At 35.4% G+C, this 17,920-nt stretch overlaps 1 protein-coding gene across 1 annotated transcript in view; it reads left to right on the forward strand.

Annotated features, from left to right (window-relative positions):
• Window positions 1–567: 567 nt before the first annotated feature.
• LOC127542761 (transcriptional regulator ATRX-like) overlaps window positions 568–17,920 on the forward strand; it is a 167,851-nt gene continuing 150,498 nt past the window's right edge. The window contains 10 exon segments of the mRNA XM_051968551.1: window positions 568–681; window positions 5,593–5,685; window positions 6,225–6,323; window positions 8,156–8,240; window positions 10,072–10,181; window positions 11,185–11,252; window positions 13,315–13,834; window positions 14,108–14,822; window positions 15,366–15,393; window positions 17,293–17,432. Of these exon segments, the coding sequence (XP_051824511.1) occupies window positions 568–681; window positions 5,593–5,685; window positions 6,225–6,323; window positions 8,156–8,240; window positions 10,072–10,181; window positions 11,185–11,252; window positions 13,315–13,834; window positions 14,108–14,822; window positions 15,366–15,393; window positions 17,293–17,432 (1,972 nt within the window).

Consider the following 17,920-nt stretch of genomic DNA (forward strand, 5'->3'; position numbering starts at 1 on the left):
GTGTTTGAACTGCAAGATCTAATCGTGACTCTTCTATCCTCCGGGAATAAGGATTGATTCAAAGTTGTTGAATAACATGCCTGATAATCATTATTAAATTGTAGGTATTGTGGTTGTACAACCAGAATCTGGGCAGGAACAAGACAAAGATGACTTTCAAGAGCCTGAAGTTTGCCGCAAAAGCAAATTTAAAACTGGAATTTCTAGAAAACATATTGGTAAGTAGTTTAGTTGACAGTTAATTACAAAGTCCATTTTGTAAACATAAAATGCCAAAAATCATTGGAAGATGTGAACTAACATAAAGAAATGACAGCATTGCGATTGGAAAGAACATTGAGAAAAAAAATTAAAACGTTGAAGTGACGGTTTCTGTGCCTGTGACTCAGGTGGTAAGGCCCTGGGTGAGAGCAAGCAAACCAAGGGGAGTGGGGCTAACATTATTCCCTGGGCTGGGGGACCGAGAGGAGAGGGTGTTGGTGGCCAGGACAAATGAGGTGGCATCCAAGGGGGAGATTTTAACCTCTGGGAAGGGGGCCTTTGCCAATAGCGTCTACAGTTGCAGACATGGGCCACTTTGAGCATGCTGGGGGCACACCACCAATCCCAGAACCCCCTCTGCCCACAGGGTTTCCCAGTCTGATTGAGGAGGTATGCCCCCTGCTGGCAGGGGCCCACAGAGTAGGAGCAAGGGAGTTGCAGAACTTGTCCTAGGAGTAGGGCCTAGACAGAGGACGGCCCTCCCTGGGATGGGTAGAAGGGCACCAAAAATGGGTCAGGTCATGTGGGAGAAAGCAAGTCGGCTGGAAAAAGAGGAGAGAAACGACAGGGGAGACTAAGGTGAGGGAAAGGAGAATGCAGAAATAGGGTATAATAGTACCCTAAAAGAGATTTTATACCCTCTTATTTAAGAATGAGACTGCCATTCAATAAACATTTATTGTTTATTATCACTACCAAATATCATTGCCACTATTTTTACCAGGTATTATGCTAAGCATTAAGAATGTAAATAAAGATAAAACAGGATCTTTTTCTTACAAAAATTATCATAGGAAGTAACTTGCAATCCACCTTTATTTGAATATCTTTTTTTGTAAAATAAATTTTTATTGATAGAACTCATGCCAGGTAATTTTTTACAGCATTATCCCTTGCATTCACTTCTGTTCCGATTTTTCCCCTCCCTCCCTCTACCCCCTCTCCCAGATGGCAAGCAGTCCTTTACATGTTGAATAGGTTACAGTATATCCTGGATACAATATACGTGTGCAGAAACGAACAGTTTTCTTGTTGCACAGGGAGAATTGAATTCAGAAGGTATAAATAACCCGGGAAGAAAAACAAAAATGCAAGTGGTTTATAGTCATCTCCCAGTGTTCTTTCTTTGGGTGTAGCTGCTTCTGTCCATCCTTGATCAATTGAAACTGAATTAGCTCTTTTTATCAAAGAGACCCACTTCCATCAGAATACATCCTTAAACAGTATCATTGTTGAGGTATATAATGATCTCCTGGTTCTGCTCATTTCACTTAGCATTAGTTCATGTAAGTCTCGCCAGTCCTCTCTGTATTCATCCTGCTGGTCATTCAATATTCCATACAATAATATCCCATAACATTCATATACCACAGTTTACTCAACCATTCTCCAATTGATGGGCATCCATTCATTTTCCAGTTTCTAGCTACTACAAACAGGGCGGCCACAAACATTTTGGCACATACAGGTCCCTTTCCCTTCTTTAGTATCTCTTTGGGGTATAAGCCCAATAGAAACACTGCTGGATCAAAGGGGATGCACAGCTTGATAACTCTTTGAGCATAGTTCCAAATTGCTCTCCAGAATGGCTAGATGTGTTCACAATTCCACCAACAATGTATCAATGTCCCTGTTTTCCCATATCCCCCCCAACATTCTGCATTATCTTTCCCTGTCATTCTAGCCAATCTGACAGGCGTGTAGTGGTATCTCAGAGTTGTCTTAATTTGCATTTCTCTGATTAATAATGATTTGGAGCATATTTTCATATGTTTATAAATAGTTTCAATTTCTTCATCTGAGAATTATCTGTTCATATCCTTTGACCATTTATCAATTGGAGAATTGAATATCTTAAGACAATGTTCTTTGTTCCCAAAATTATTCCTTAGGATTTTCCAACTAAAATTTAAGTGCATTTTATAGCTGTAAGATGTAAATTATTCCTAAAACCCTTATTTTTAGCATACTTCTGATTTGCTTTGGTAGAGGCAATTTGATGTTAGCAATGATATAGACCAGTCTAGAGCTCTAACAGGAAATAATCAGCCTAACAAAGATTGCTTAGTTTACCTTTCTTTCCAAATGTTTTATACAAAACTGTAATCAAATTGCTTTGCTGTCTTTCTCAAAAGTTGGCAGCTCATTATCACCAGCAAATAAAGTCAAATTTTGTCACCATGAATTATTTCAGAATGTATAAGACCAGAGGTTGAGTGTTTCTTATTGGAAGCTTGCTTCATTCTGCACAATGATGATGAAGTGTTTTTAGTTTTTATTTGAACCTGTATTTAGAAAGAGATTTGTGTTAGTTTTGGCTCTCTTTATTTGGATTTCACTTTTACTTTCTTGTTTTTCCTTTTTGTTAACACCTTTTTGTGGTATTTCTTTGTTGGAGTTCAAAGAAATGTGATGAGTTCAAATGTTGGAGTTCTTGTTCTTCTCAAAACATAGCTGGTTTAGCTTAGAGCCCTCCGAATATCTCCAAATCCTAAGGTTCTGTCCTTCAGCCTCTGTCTCTGCTTTCTTCAGCCTCCCGCCAGCACAAAGATGGAATGAATGTCTTGTCTCCTTCATTTGGGGCTCGGTCAGCTTTCTGGCGAGTCTTTCAGACCAGCTTGGTCTCAGTGGGGGAAGTGCAGGAGCCCAGCCACCAACTACAGTGGTGTGAGATGAAGATGAATCTGGTTGTCCGCTGAACTCTCGACTCATAGCTTCTTCCTCTGAAAACTCTTCTTCCGCCACCAGCCAGCCAAGGGGAAAATAGTCCTTCTTGCCTCGGAGAGAGGGCTTCTGGCATAATTCTGCTGAAATCTGACCGAGAGCCTCTGTCTGTTTCTTTTATACAAGAGGGATGAATTGTGGGATACGAGAGAGAGGGATTATGGGTTTTCTCCCATAGTGCTCTCTGGCCCAAAGAGCTTCAAGGGAGGTGTGAACTCACAAAGTTACAAAGTTTACTTTGTGAAGCTGGCATACTTGTGAACTCCAATGAGTAAAGGTATAAACACAAGCATTGTACTAATTAGTTCTACTTAGTACCTTGTTTCAAGTTCTGGCCCAAAACATCTTGTAAGATTAGATCAACTCTAATGAGTTAGCAGTTTGTAAGGATTCCAACATTTCTTGTTCTTCTCTTAAAATAAGTAGAATAGTTCTCTCTGGGGGAAAGGTGCAAGTTTCTCTGGGAGGTTTCTCTTGGAGGCAGTCTTAATTGTAGTTGAAAGTAATAATCAACCAAAATGCAGCCAGGTGATAAAAGTTCAGATCTTTTATTATCTCCAATATAACCCAGTTAGCTTAGAGGTCTATCTCTCTGCTTGGTTCCAAGAGCTCTTGCCACTTTGTCCTTTGTTTCTGCCTCTGCTTTCTTCAGCCTCCAGAGCCAGTATCAAGTTGAATCTGTCTTGCCTCGGAGAGAGGGCTTCTGGCGTAATTCTGCTGAAAATCTCCCAAAGTGCTCTGTGTCTGCACCAGAGTGCTTCCTCTCCAATCCAGCTGAACTCTCTTCTGCCACCAAATGGAAAATATATTCTGGAATAGATCTCTCTTCACTAGCCTTATATCTTCTGAGAGAATGGGATTATGGGTTTTCTCCCATAGTGCTCTCTGGCCCTAAGAGCTTTAAGGGAAGTGTGAATTCACAAAATTACAAAGTTTACTTTGTGAAGCTGGCATACTTGTGAACTCCAATGAGTAAAGGTGCAAACACAAGCATTATACTAATTAGTTCTACTTAGTACCTTGTTTCAAGTTCTGGCCCAAAATATTTTCTTGTAAGATCAGATCAACTCTAATTAGTTAGCAGTTTGTAAAGATTCCAACATCTTTTCTTTCTCCAGCCCTTCTTAATTTGCTCTTCAGATATGTCTGAAACTCTGTAACTCTGCTGTTTTACTAGGTTTTCTTTTCTTCTTTTTCTTGTCTTCCTTTTGAAAATACATTTAAAAATCATGCTTGATACCTCAGCTTTTTATATAATAAATTTGGTTCCTGCCCTTTATTTTATTGTTATGTGTCTTACTTTTATATGATATGACACACTCAGACACACACCGCACACACCTCTTAGACTATAACGTATATATATGATAAAGATTTCTCTTTTTTGATTGAATTGTTTAAAATTTTGATGTTGTCTGGCATCAGTGGATTATCACCCCTGCTTTTTTCCCCCTGATAAATTCTACTTCTGATCATTATTGTATGTGTAGGTATTTCTTATCTCTTCTCTCTCTTGACTCCTCTGCTTTATTTTTATCTGCCACCTGGCTTTGCTAGGACTTAACTTGTCCCCCTTGAGAATGCCTTCCTCATTCTCCTCCTCTCTACCTTTTCCTTCTCAATTTTTTCCATTCTATTTAATTTGCAAAATTTCCTAATTCCCACCCCTTCTTTATTTCTTTATGTGCTGTTCTCTCTCTAACCTATTTCTGATAATCCAGAACTATCAGAACGCCTTACCTGGTCTAATTGCTTGCTCTTGCCACTTCATCTGCAAAAATGTAATTATTCTTTTTAGTTTTTCCTTCACCATTTGGCTTTTCCAAATCACATCATCCTCTTTTCTACCTCTTTCTCTCAGCCATAGAATATAAATTTCCACATATGAAAGAAATAGTTTATGATTTTGTTGAGTGTTGTAATCCTAGTATTAACTCAACTTGAAACAGGGTGATAACTCAAGAGAGATGTTAGAATCCTAGTGTTACCCCAATGTAATTGCTACAATGCTTGTGTTCACACTTTTACTCATTGGAGTTCACACGTTTGGGAGATTTCAGGGTTTAGTATGAGATATCCGAATTCACACCTCTCTTGAAGCTCTTATTCTCTCAGAAGAGTCATATATAAGCCCAGTCAAGACGATTCAACTGAATTACATGGAGAGTGGAGCTGATTGGAGGCTGAAGAAAACAGAGGCAGAAGCAAAGGACAAAGCTGCAAGAGCTCTTGGAACCAAGCAGAGGGATAGGATTTGAAGCTAACTGGGCTATATTGGAGACAATAAAAGATCTAAACTTTTATCACCTGGCTGTATTTGTGGTAATTATTGATCTGAACTGCTACTAAGGCTGCCTCCAGAAAACCTCCCGAGAAACCAACTCGCTCTCAGAGAGAACCTTCTCTTTTTATATTTTATTTTATTTTATTATTATATTTTTTATTTTATATTATATTTTAAAGAAGAAAAAGATCACCACAATTGAGTCCATTGGAATTGCCTTCAATGCTTATCTGAAAATCCTCTTGAAATCTCTTTTGTTGAATTTGTCTCTTTCCAACAAAAACTTGAAGGTCTGGCAGCTCATGGAATATTTCTTTTCTTAGCACAGAATTATTCTCAACTTGCTGGATATGAAAGTTTTGGCTGCAATCCCAGTTATTTTGTCCTTTGAGTTTCAGGCCTACATCAGCCGGCTGGTATTATCCCTGTTTTTACAAACGAGGAAAGTGAGGCAAGACAAGCTGAATGCCTGCTTTGATTTACACCTACAGCCTCCTTTGTGTGCTGGAGCTGATCAGGAAGGGAGCTCTTAGAGATCCAGGACTTGACTTTGTATTTTTAGTAGCAATGCTTTGAAGTTAGGCCAGAGGGCAAGTAATAGTCTTCTGAATCTAAGATTGTTTAAAGGACTAGGAAATTCAAAATGTTGGGAATGCCTTTTTTCCCTCTAAAGTCTTAGTTTGGGGAGGAGGATAGAGAGAATATATTACTCCTCCACCTTCCTTGAATGCATTTTTCCCTCACAAGTTTCATTTTGAATATCTCAGTTATGCTTTTGGAGGCTTCCAGATTCCAAGAAAAAAGGTTGTGATGGATGAAGGTCCCTTAGTATTTTGGAGAGAATATTCAATTTTGTTTCATTCAGTGGCTTTTAAAGAGTTGTTTTTAATTCTGACATTTAGGGTTGATTCAGTGTTCTCGAATAACATGCCTGATAATCATTATTAAATTGTAGGTAAAGAAGCTGAGCAGAAAGAAGACCAAGATGACATTCAAGAGCCTGAAATTTGCCGCAAAAGCAAATTTAAAACGGGAATTTCCAGAAAACATGTTGGTAAGTAGTTTAGTTGACAGTTAATTACAAAGTCCATTCTGTAAACATAAAATGCCAAAAATCATTGAAAGATGTGAACTAACATAAAGAAATGACGGCATTGCAATTAGAAAGAACATTGAGAAAAAAAAATTGAACCCTCTTTAGAGTCACAAAGAATTGGGAAAATGTATATTCTTCCTGTGATGGAGAAAACGTTGAAGTGACGGTTTCTGTGCCTGTGACTCAGGTGGTAAGGCCCTGGGTGAGAGCAAGCAAACCAAGGGGAGTGGGGCTAACATTATTCCCTGGGCTGGGGGACCGAGAGGAGAGGGTGTTGGTGGCCAAGACAAATGGGGTGGCATCCAAGGGGGAGATTTTAACCTCTGGGAAGGGGGCCTTTGCCAATAGCGTTTTAGGTCCCTCGAGGGAAAATTCTTGCAGTTTTGCCTGAGCTTCCACCTGAATCCCAACAGCCTGAGGGCTTTCCCTTGTTTTTTATGCGGACGTGTTTGCACTACATACCTGCCAAATTTCCATCCTTAGACCTTTCTTGGGGGCTTCTGCAGTCATCCCAGGAGGACCCTCGCTGAGCTTCATTTTTTCCCCCTTGACTCTAAGTTCACCCTGAGGCATAAATAAGATCATCTTATTTCTGTGGGAAACCTTGAGAAGTTGGAATGTGACTCCTACTACATAGTCTTTGCGTCCTCTCCCTCACCCTGGCTTTTTTAGGTTCCAGGGCTTAGCTGCGGGCTTTCTGCCTTGGTCATTGTTTCTGTAGCATTACCAGGTGGTTGCCCTTTGTTCTAAGAGGGCCCAAAGGACATCCCTACTAAGATTCCCAGTGCCCAAGTGTGGCTGGTCAGACCCAAGTGAGCCCAGAGGGCTCTGCCTCAAGTGGGTCAGCAAGTAGTGCCCATGAGCATCGGGACTCACTGTCAGTTGGTGCCTTCTGCCTTTCTCCCGAGATCACTCAAGTCTGGACAACTGAGTAAAGATACATTGTTTTCTGTCATTCTGTTTTCTTCAGTGTTCTTTTGTTTAACGCGGGTCGTCACTTTTAACTTTTTTTTCTTGTTTGCTTTGATTAACTTAGATGTCAAAAGGCAAAATTGTGGGACCCCATTTGTATGGTTTTGCTTTTCTCATAACTCATTTAACTTTGTCTTAGTTAATTTAGATACTCTGTCCTTTGTTGCATGTGCATACTGTTGATATTTCATTGTTTATGGCATTTCTTAGCAAAGTGGACCTCTTTTAATTTTGTGTGTTTTGGCTTTTGTTTTATCAGATAATTATGATTTCTCCTGCTCCAGGTCTTACTTTTACTCTCTATCTCTTTGTTTTGGATGTATTTATTTTTTAATCCACTTACATTTGGTGTTTAGGTTTATCTCATTCATATTGCAATTGTGATCACTATGTAGTTCCATTTAAATTTTCTTTTCCCCATTCATCCTTTCATCTTTTTTTCCACCCTCTTATTTCACCTCACCTCCTCCATCACCCTGCTTTCTCTTCTCTCCTCCCTATAGATTTCTTTCCCCAACTCAGTCTTTTGTTCTCTGTGATCCATTTGCATAGAGAGTAAGGCTGAAGGTAGAAGCTCTTCTATAAGCAGTCTACTTTTTATCTTAAGACAGTTTATTCCATTCTTCCTCTTCCGTGGGGACTGTGTCCTTCCTAGGCTCTTTTTACAGTGTCTGAGAACAGCAATTTGACGTGTTCATTTATTTCCTCTACTCTTCACCCGCTCTGCTGTACTTTCCCATAATTCTCTCTCCAGGGTGCTTTCTGGTTAAAGAGACTTGGCATTTGCAGTTTTCCTACTCGTTATTCCTTTGGACCAGAGCTACAGAGCCACAGAGCTGCAGAGCTACATGTTTCACACTCAGCCCTTGCTCATAACTCTTGTAATCCGGCAGCATGTACTGAGTGAATGCAGAGGGCTCATCCCCCTTCCCCCCCAGCAATTGTTGACAGATCTTCCAAGATTTCTCATGTTTTGCCATTTTCTGTGGACCTTACAGTGCTTTTCTCTTAATACTGTCGTTTGCTAGTGGCCAGATACTTTCTGAGACTCCGCAGATCTCACTCTCTCTCTGTCTCCCTAACATGCTTTAGGCTAAGAAATCGCCACGTGTTCTTCGTTTTGCTCGATTATAGGAATGCTTGCTTCACCTCTAATTGTTTTGAGAAAACTTTTAGTTTATCTTGATGGGAGATAATTCTGGATGATGATAGTTGTAAATGTTATTTATCACTGTAATGCAAACTTACATTTTAATGTTTCTTAATAAGAATGGGTTCTTCATTTTGGAAAGGTCTTTCCAGCTGTAAAGATCATCATACAACTTTGGGTTTTTCTTTCTTGGAAGTCTGCTATTGCATTACAGTTGTCTTCTTATATGGCCTGTCTTACCTCCTTATCTATCCTTTTTTTAATACCTTTTTATTTTCTTGTACTCACCTCATTTTCATCTTTAAGTAACTTAAACTCAGTGATTCATTTCTCTTGAATTACTGAACAAGTAACACTCTCTTTTTCTCTGTTTCTGTCTCTGTCTCTCTCTTTTTCTCTTTCTCTCTCTGTCTCTCTCTCTTTCTCTTTTTCCCTCTGTCTCTCTCCATCCACAGCCACCCACAGTCACCCACAGCCCCTCCACCCCCACACACTGTACTTTCCCTCCTCACTCTAATTTAAGTCCCCCATACCTTTGTTGCTATGCCCATTTTCTTTAATGATTGGTTTACCTTTATTATTCCTATACCTTATTAGTCTCTAGCATAAACTATTTAATCCTCATTTTGATTTTTTAAATTGTAGCATCTCTTAATGCTGTTCTCGCCTTGTAGTTTCCCCTTGAGCTACTCTTAATGCCCGTCCGCCGACAGCACGGCTAGGCCACACTTACTCATCTTTGGGCACCAACCCAGATAACATAGAGATAGACCGCCAGGAAGTGGGGGCGAAGGGAAAGAGAACTTGCTTCTGAGACAGCATATATTTATACCCCCTGAGGATCTGGGGGAAGGGGAGGGCCTCTAGGAACCTGGCATAACGGGATTGCCCTGAGAAGAGGGAGGGAGGGGGAGAGGGAGGAGGGGTGACGGTACCTGGAGTCAGACACCGCCTCCTGGGGCTATGCCCCAGCTCCTGGTAGGACTCGCCTGCCCCTTGGCACCTCTCAGCCCTCGGGTCCCCCCACATGCCTTGAGCCGCATTCCTTGCTTCTAGAGGCTTTTTAACCCTTACAAAAATTCCTGAAATATTTTCCATCCTAAATATAATTGCTTTTCTTGTATTTCTCATATTGATGGTTCATCTGATTCTGTTTCTTCATTATGATTATTGTTCTTTCCGTTTTATTTTAAATTTTTTGTAATTTTAATGGTGTCGTCTTGACTCTTCATGACTACATTTGGGGCTTTTCTGAGGATTCTGGAGCAATTTACCATTTCTTTTTCCAACCCATTTTACAGATGAGGAAAGTGAGATAGAAATGAATTGGGGGAAATGTTTATGATAACTTCCAGTTCCAAAGTTTTCTAATTTCTGACATTTATGAAACTTATATTTAATTTTGTGTAAGTATGCAACAGTAGAATGATGTGAATACATACATCTTTGTAATTAGAATTCCTATTGATTAAGTAAATAGGACTTTGACAAAAAGATTTGAGATGTAAAAATGCAGTTTCAAATGTTTTATGTAATTTTAAATTTTATTTATTGACAGACTATATTTATAATTAATTTATTTAGGAGTAAGACTTCATGATATTGTGAGCTGTACTGTTTGTGGACAACAAATTAACTATTATCAGAAGGAGTCAATACATAGACATCCTGTGTTGAAAGTTCTTATTTGTAAGGTAAGTTGTTATGAAGTTGAGCATGATTTTATTATATTCATGAACTATCATCTATTTTATGGAATAAAGGAAAAGCTCACCTGTTTAAACTAAGACTTTCTTTTTATTTACATGAATTCTATAATAATTCATTTCAAAAGGAAAGATTCTTTAGATGTGAATTACAATGTGTTGAATTTATTAAATCAGAGTTGATTAATAAATTGTTTAATTTGGTTAAAAACTTCAGTTTTTAATATACATGAAGACAAACAAAGCCTATTTGTACCTGATTTGTGACATCATACTGGTCTGATCAGTCATAGTGGGCTATGTATAGTGGGGTATCTTGATCCCATCATAGTAAGATCATTTTCACTTTGATTACTTATGACATGTTTAATATAAAAACAAGCCTTATTTATATGTGACAGTTTATGTAATATCACAAATATGTAATATTACATAATTATATATTAATATATAATGATAATAAAATATGATATATAATATAATAAAAACTTGTTTGAAATACAGTAACCCTATGAAGCTGTATTACTATATGCTTTACTGAGTTATTTGAGGAAGGTGTTTATCTGAGTCAACTAGACTATTCTGTGTTCAATCAAAACAAAAATTGTGTTTTTGATTGATACAAATAATCTTTCATGTTGTTCTTAGGATGCTGTTTATTTTCCTTTTATCAGTTTACAAAAAATTTTCCTTTGAGCATCTTTTGAATTTACGTTAAATCAGCTTATTAATAAGTTAACAAAATTCTTCATGATTTTGTGTAACTATCCTTACTTATTTTTGTAATGAATGACATGTCCTTACTTACTTGCCAGTTCTCTACTTTTGCAAAATTTTTCATTTTGTCACTGATTTAAGTTATCACTCCTACTTCATGTTTAACTATAGCATATGCTTAGTGGTTTGAATTATCATAAAATTTGTGCTTTGTGAACATTAATATTTTAACAGATTTTTAAAATTTAGATTTGAATGTTAATTTCTTTTTTAGAGCTGCTACAATAATTATATGAGTGATGAAATAAGCTGTGATTCTGAAGGAATTGATGAGCGGTGCAGGTAGGAATATAGCTTCCAAAATATAAAGCATTTTTCTTTGAAGGATCTCGTAGCTTTATTTATAATTTATTTTATTTATTGTATCATTGACACTAAATCATGTTATCAATATTATATTATATCAAATATTGTATTTTCAAAATAAGAGATTATACTAGTTTTAAATATATAACTATAGGTTTTTTTAATAGAAGAAAAGTGGGAATCAATTTGTTATGGTTTCATTTTCATTGATATTTCATTATTCAGATCTTCTTGAGCTATCCATGGTTTTACCAGAGTATTTATTTGGGCTCATTTTGATATTATTTCTGAACTTAATGAAGAAATTTAATCCTTTATTTTAATTAAATAAGAAGTTAAAATTTTTTTTTGACTAAAAGCATCTCTGTACTATAATACAAGTTTTTAATTCACATTGCTTTATGATTCATATTGGGAGAGAAAAACCATGTGATTTGTATTCAATCTGCATTCTTTCTCTGTGGGCAAACAACATTGTCTGCCCAAGTTTATTGGAATTGCTTTGGTTTACTGAACTTCTGAAAGGAATCAAGCTTTTCATAAATGATCACCACCCAGTCTTATTCTCATTATGTAATACTTGTTCTGCTTGTTTCACATCAGTTCATGTAAAGGTTTTGAAGATTTTATAAAATTCATCATGTGTAATAGAACAATAATAAGGTGTTATCTTATTATACCACATCTTGTTCAGTCATTCCCCAATAGATTGGTACCTTCTCAATACATGGCCTGAGATTTCTTGAAAAATACCAGGGTGTATTAGCATTCATGGGACTTCGCTGTCATTTCCAAGAATGATATTATTTCTGGATGGACCAGAAAAAACCCACGTGTGATTAGGAACTGTGGGAAGATTGGGAAGAATGACAAGTTTGTAATGTGGCTCTGAACTTGTTGGTTACCACTTTTTTCAGGAATTTTTTCTTACTACCCTCTTAATTTTTAGGATGAAGGTCAGTTCTAGCCTAGGTTACCCTTTGAAAAATTCCTTTTAAGTTCTTCCAAGAGTTTTTTTTGGGATCCATCTGAGCACAAATTACATTTTTCTTTGAGGGTCTTCATATAAGGGGTAGGATCTTGATCTTCTTGTTATGACAGTAGGTTTTCATGATGTTTTTAAAGTACCTTTTCCCCCTTAGTTGCTTTATTTTTGTATGTCTACTCATTTCCCTTTTTTTTTTTTGTGATTTCTGCTTTTTAAATGTGTCTCCTGCTCTCCTCTTTTGGGGTTCCAAACTTTTTGGTGGTACCTGCTGGTGGTACTCTTGGTAGCTACTTTCAGGCTTACCTGCTTGCTTTCATGCAAGGTTTGGAGATGGAAATAGCCAGGGTGTGGAATGGTTTCCCTGATAGACTTTTTGGGGTGTATAGGTTATTTAGCTTTTCAGATGCCCCAAGAGGTGAGATGGATTTCTATGGTAACAGAATGGTTTTGGTGGCTGCTGTTGGAGGAGGGATCTTGTTGGAGGAGTTGGGCCCCCTGCTGGACTGCTCTGGAAACCAGCCGTCTCTGCCCCCCGGGGCTGCAGGTTGAGCAACAGGGGGCGTCTGTCTGTGGCCAACCCAGCCGAGTCCTGCACCCAGTACCTGCTAAGCATCCTCTTTCTGACAAGTTTCTCAATCCTTAGTGAGAGTCCTGGAAACATTAGCTGCCGCTGACTCAGTTGCCTTTCAAGGTTAAGTGTGGGAAGTTCACAAATGGCTCTTTTGGTTGGTAATTTTTTTATCCTTTTCATTTATTTTTTCCATTGTAGATTTAATTTTGGGCATTATTTTAATGTTGAAAATATGTTTCAGTGGGAGAGACTGGATAACTTCCTACTATTACTCTGCAGTATTGATTGCAAGGATATATTTAATTTTAAAAGTATATGTTGATATAACTTAATATATCTTATTATTATATCTTAGTATATTATTATTATACTTTAGTAATTTTTTTGTAATTAGCAAATGTTTTTCCTTATTAACTTTTTTAAACGTTTCTAAATAGAGTAAAAAGGATGCTTTCATGTATTTGCTTTTTATATTTCAGATGGTGTGCAGAAGGTGGAAACTTACTTTGTTGTGATTTTTGTCATAATGCTTTTTGTAAAAAATGCATTTTGCGCAATCTAGGGGGAAACGAGGTATCAGAAGTGATGGATGAAACCTCTAAGTGGAGTTGTTATGTTTGTCAGCCTGAGCCTTTGTTGGATTTGATTGCCATATGTGACAATGTATTTAAGAACTTATCATACTTAAGGCAACAGTATAAAAAGATAAAGTTAGTAAGTAGAAAGATTGATAAGTCATATGACCATCCAGAAAAATTTGAAATTGGAAGTTGTGAAGAACCACATCAGGTTCATGATTCTTCATCTGATTCTGCAGCATGTTCTTTTTCAACACCATTGTTTCCAAAATTCTTGATTCAAAAGAAAAGATCATTGATTGATAATATGAAATTTATTAACTCTAGTTTTGTGGCATTTTTGGAACAAACAGCCAATTTAGAAGTTACGACAAATTTCAAGTTAAGTCAGTTGGAAAGTATTAAATATATGATGATTGAGGTGAATAATGATAAGGCTTTAGAAAAATTCTTGAATAAAAAACTGATTAATATATTTATTAGAAAACTGGAAAAAATTATTGAAGAAAGACAAAATGTGAATGTTAAAAAAGATACTAAAATTAAAAATGTAGAAGAAAAATGGGAAGTGGAAGATAAATCTGATACAAAGACAAAAACTGATCTAACAAAATTGGTTCCAACAACAAATAGTGAAATTAAGTATAATACAAATGAAGAGCTTCCTTGTACTTCTAAATCTTTAGATAAGAAGATACCTTCATCAGAATCAGAAGATAATTTTGACAATCTAGAAACTTCTGTCAGTATTGAGAATGATGATAGTACTGACACAGATGAATCTGCTAAAATGGAGAAAAGATCGTTGGATTTGAAGACATTAGCCAAATTACTAAGTAGATTATATATTAAGCTTTCTCGTAATTCCATATCAGATTACTTAATCTTTAGTGAAACTGACCTCCCAAAATCACCACCTTTAATGGGACCAATTGAAAAAGGTATTTTTACATCTACTTCAGAAGAAAGTGATGATGAAGAGTATAAAGCAAAAACATCAAGACAGCAAGGGAAAAAAGTTGCAAAAGAAAAGTTGATTGACAAAGATTCCAATTCAGATTCAGATGAAAAGTCAGTTACTTGCAGGAAGAATACTACAGTGAATAAAAGTTCATCAGGAACTGAGACTGATTTAAAACATGGCAGTACCCAGAAGAAAATTATATCTAAGGCAAAACGTCTTAAGCTTAAGCGTATTAAAGCAAAACAAAAGAGAGAAGATTCCACTTCTGATTCAGATAAGGACGATACAAAAAGTAAAGGCTCTAAGTTCTTCAAGGAAAAAATTATCAAGAAAGAGGAAGATGAAAATGTGTTATCCTCTTCATCTGATCTATGGGACAGTGACAAGTGTGAAATGGCTGTTACAGAAAGTACTGATGCATCAGATACCAGATATTTTCAGTCAGGTATGTAAAAACTTTCTCTTTTTAGGAAAATTGAATTCTTTGGTTTTTTTATTATGCTATTTTTAAATTATATTATTTAAAAAAGGAAACTAATTATTATGTCTGTTTTTATTTATAAAAAGCCTTAGATTAAAAGAAATTATGCATTGTTTAGGGAAAGTACTATATTTGTTTTACATTGTCTTCCTTTTCTGACTTGAGGTGGTTCATCTAAATGAATTTTTTTAGGGTTAATGCCCTAATATTCAGCAATATTTTCTCTCTCTAGTTTTTAGCCATTGTTAAATTTGATTTATTGCCTGATAGCATCAGAATTTTGATCCTATTTTTGTTTTCATCAAAAAATCTCAACAAAACAAAAAACCCAACTTATTTTAAAGAATGATAGTACTTATTTTTCTCTTTAAATGTCTTAAAAGATTTCATAAATAAAATTCAACACTTGCATTTTGACTTTTTTATTAAAAACTATGAAATATATATAAAATTTATATATTTTTAAAGGTAATGAAATGAACACCCTGTTTGTTCCTGTCTTAATAGAAGAGAAGGATGATGATCCTGAAAATCGGTATGTTTCATCCGTAAAATTTTATTTAATCGTAGTAACTATTCTACAGTTGCTTTGGAAAAACGAAAATAAGAAATTTGCTAAAAAAAATTTTTTCTGTGGAAATGAGACTAAGTTTATCAGGGATTATTTAAACAACCAAAAATCATCAATGGGAATTGAATACATTTGTTAATTATTCATATTGATTAGCACAAAAAATTGCATTTATTTTTTATATTAAGTGTAATATCAGCTTTAATAATAAATATGTATATGACTAAGGAAATATGTGGAAAGGAATGACATGAGGAAATTTTCATAACTAAGACAATAAGGTTTTACTTAATTACATTTAATATAGAATGAAGATGTATGTTTTTAAAATTAGATTTTATGACATTGAATTAGGACATATTTGTAACTTTACTTCACAAATTATTTATTAATTACATGTAGAAGATGAGTATTAAAGACATTATTTTATTAAAAGATTTATTCAGTGAAAATTTCTTTTCTATCTTCATTTTTCTCTATTGGCTTTTTTATGTTCCTTCAAAGTATCAACTGAAGTTTTTCTTCAAGCTGCTTTCTTGCTCTTAATCTTTTCTCTGATGTCTCTATTTACATTTACGCTAATGTATCTTTCTTGTCAGTTATCAGAATGTTAATCGAATCCCTTGAAAGCAAGATTCTTTTTTTTTTTTTTTTGTGGGGTGTCTGGATGTTTACCTTTAAGTTTTGCCTCCTTTTCTATTTCCAGAATGTAGCATTGTTCCAGGGATACAGCAAATATTTGCTTTTTTTTTTTTTAAACAATAACAGCAGCATTTTAAAAAATGAGTGTTTTATTTTTCAAAATACATGCAACAATAATGTTCAACATACTCTCTTGGGAAAACTTGTGTTCCAAATTTTCCTCCCTTCCTACTTCTTTCTCCCATAAGATCATACAAATGATCTGATATAGGTGAAACACATGCAATCCTTCTGAACACATTTTCACATATCCCATGCCATAGCAGTAGTTTAAAAATGCTTATTTTTTATCATTTACTTTACTTCCTGCTTTTCAAGTGAAATACACAGAAAGCAAATGTATAAAGAAGGGGAATGGTAATATACAGTGATAAGGATGAACTTCAAGGAACCATATTTAGAAGAAATAATATAGAAATTAAAAATAACAGAATAACAATGTAGATAGTCCAAGGAAAGTTTGGAAGAGTGCAGATAAAAAAGCATTAGGGAATGAAATTGCTTCTTTTATAAATTTATTGTACATTTAATTTTCTTGGAAGATTTTGGATTCATAATTACACATGTAAACATAGTTGTTTGGGAAATATATATTTTATATATATACATATATGTGTGTGTATACATCTATATTTGGGGAATTTATTTTTAACTAGAGAAAATTTTTATTTTAAAGAATTGCTAAGAAGATGCTCTTAGAAGAAATCAAAGCCAATTTTTCATCAGATGAAGGTGAAGAAACAGATGACAAAAATAGTACCGAAAACAATGATGAAACAAATAGAAGAAGTAAGGGTGAGAAGCATCAGAAAGAGTTGCACATGAATATGTTCCTTTCTTAAGTTCAGTGTGCTTCTGAAAAATGCAAAATTAGTATTAAACAGGTATTGTTTAGAAAATTGTTACAAGATTACACTAAATGTCTACTGACATAATTTAGTTTTTGAAAAGCTGGAAAAACTTTGTGATCCTTTATCTCAACAAGTATAAATATTATATATGGATGGAATTGGCTAAAAAGGGTATGCACTTGTTAAGTTTGAATATTTTGTAAGTGCTCAAATAAACCAGTGATCTGAATTATTTGGAATTTGGGATATAGTTCATAACCTATTTATTTTCCATATCATTTTTTCCATTATTAGGGATTTATGAAAAAAGCAATTTGAAATCTGATTCAGACACTGAGCAAATGAAGAAGCTTAAATACAAATGCCCAGTAGTTACACGCAATTTAAATATAAGTGATGGAGAATCTGCAAAGGGAACAAAAGAAAGCAAACATAGAAAGAAGAAGAATGGTAAATATAAAATTCATTCCTTTAAAATGGCACAAAAGAGGGATTCCTGCTTCCACCAGTTAAGTCAATCAAAACATTTGCTGAGTATTTCAGTTGATCTAAGACTGTGAAAGGAGGTAGGAATAAAAATAAAAATAAAGTCTTTTCTACCAGTATATCTGGGCAAGATAGAAGATTGATGGGGAGATAGAAGTGTGTGTGTGTGTGTGTGTGTGTGTGTGTGTGTGTGTGTGTGTGTGTGTGTGTGTGTACCAAGTAAATATCACAAGAATTTGGAAGTGAAGATTAAGAAAAAGGGTCAAATGTGACAGTTTAAGAATTATTGGTAACGTAGAAAGTCATTTTATTTAACTGATAGAAGGAAAAACGTTTCATTAACACAAGAATAAAAGCATTCCCCTTGTTCAGTAAGAATACAATTAAGATTAGTTAGAATAGGGGAATCTAGGTGACACAATGCATTTAGGGTTAGGGTTAGTCAGAAAGAC

Source organism: Antechinus flavipes, chromosome X (assembly GCF_016432865.1).
Source record: "Antechinus flavipes isolate AdamAnt ecotype Samford, QLD, Australia chromosome X, AdamAnt_v2, whole genome shotgun sequence".
Classification (NCBI taxonomy): Eukaryota; Metazoa; Chordata; class Mammalia; order Dasyuromorphia; family Dasyuridae; genus Antechinus; species Antechinus flavipes.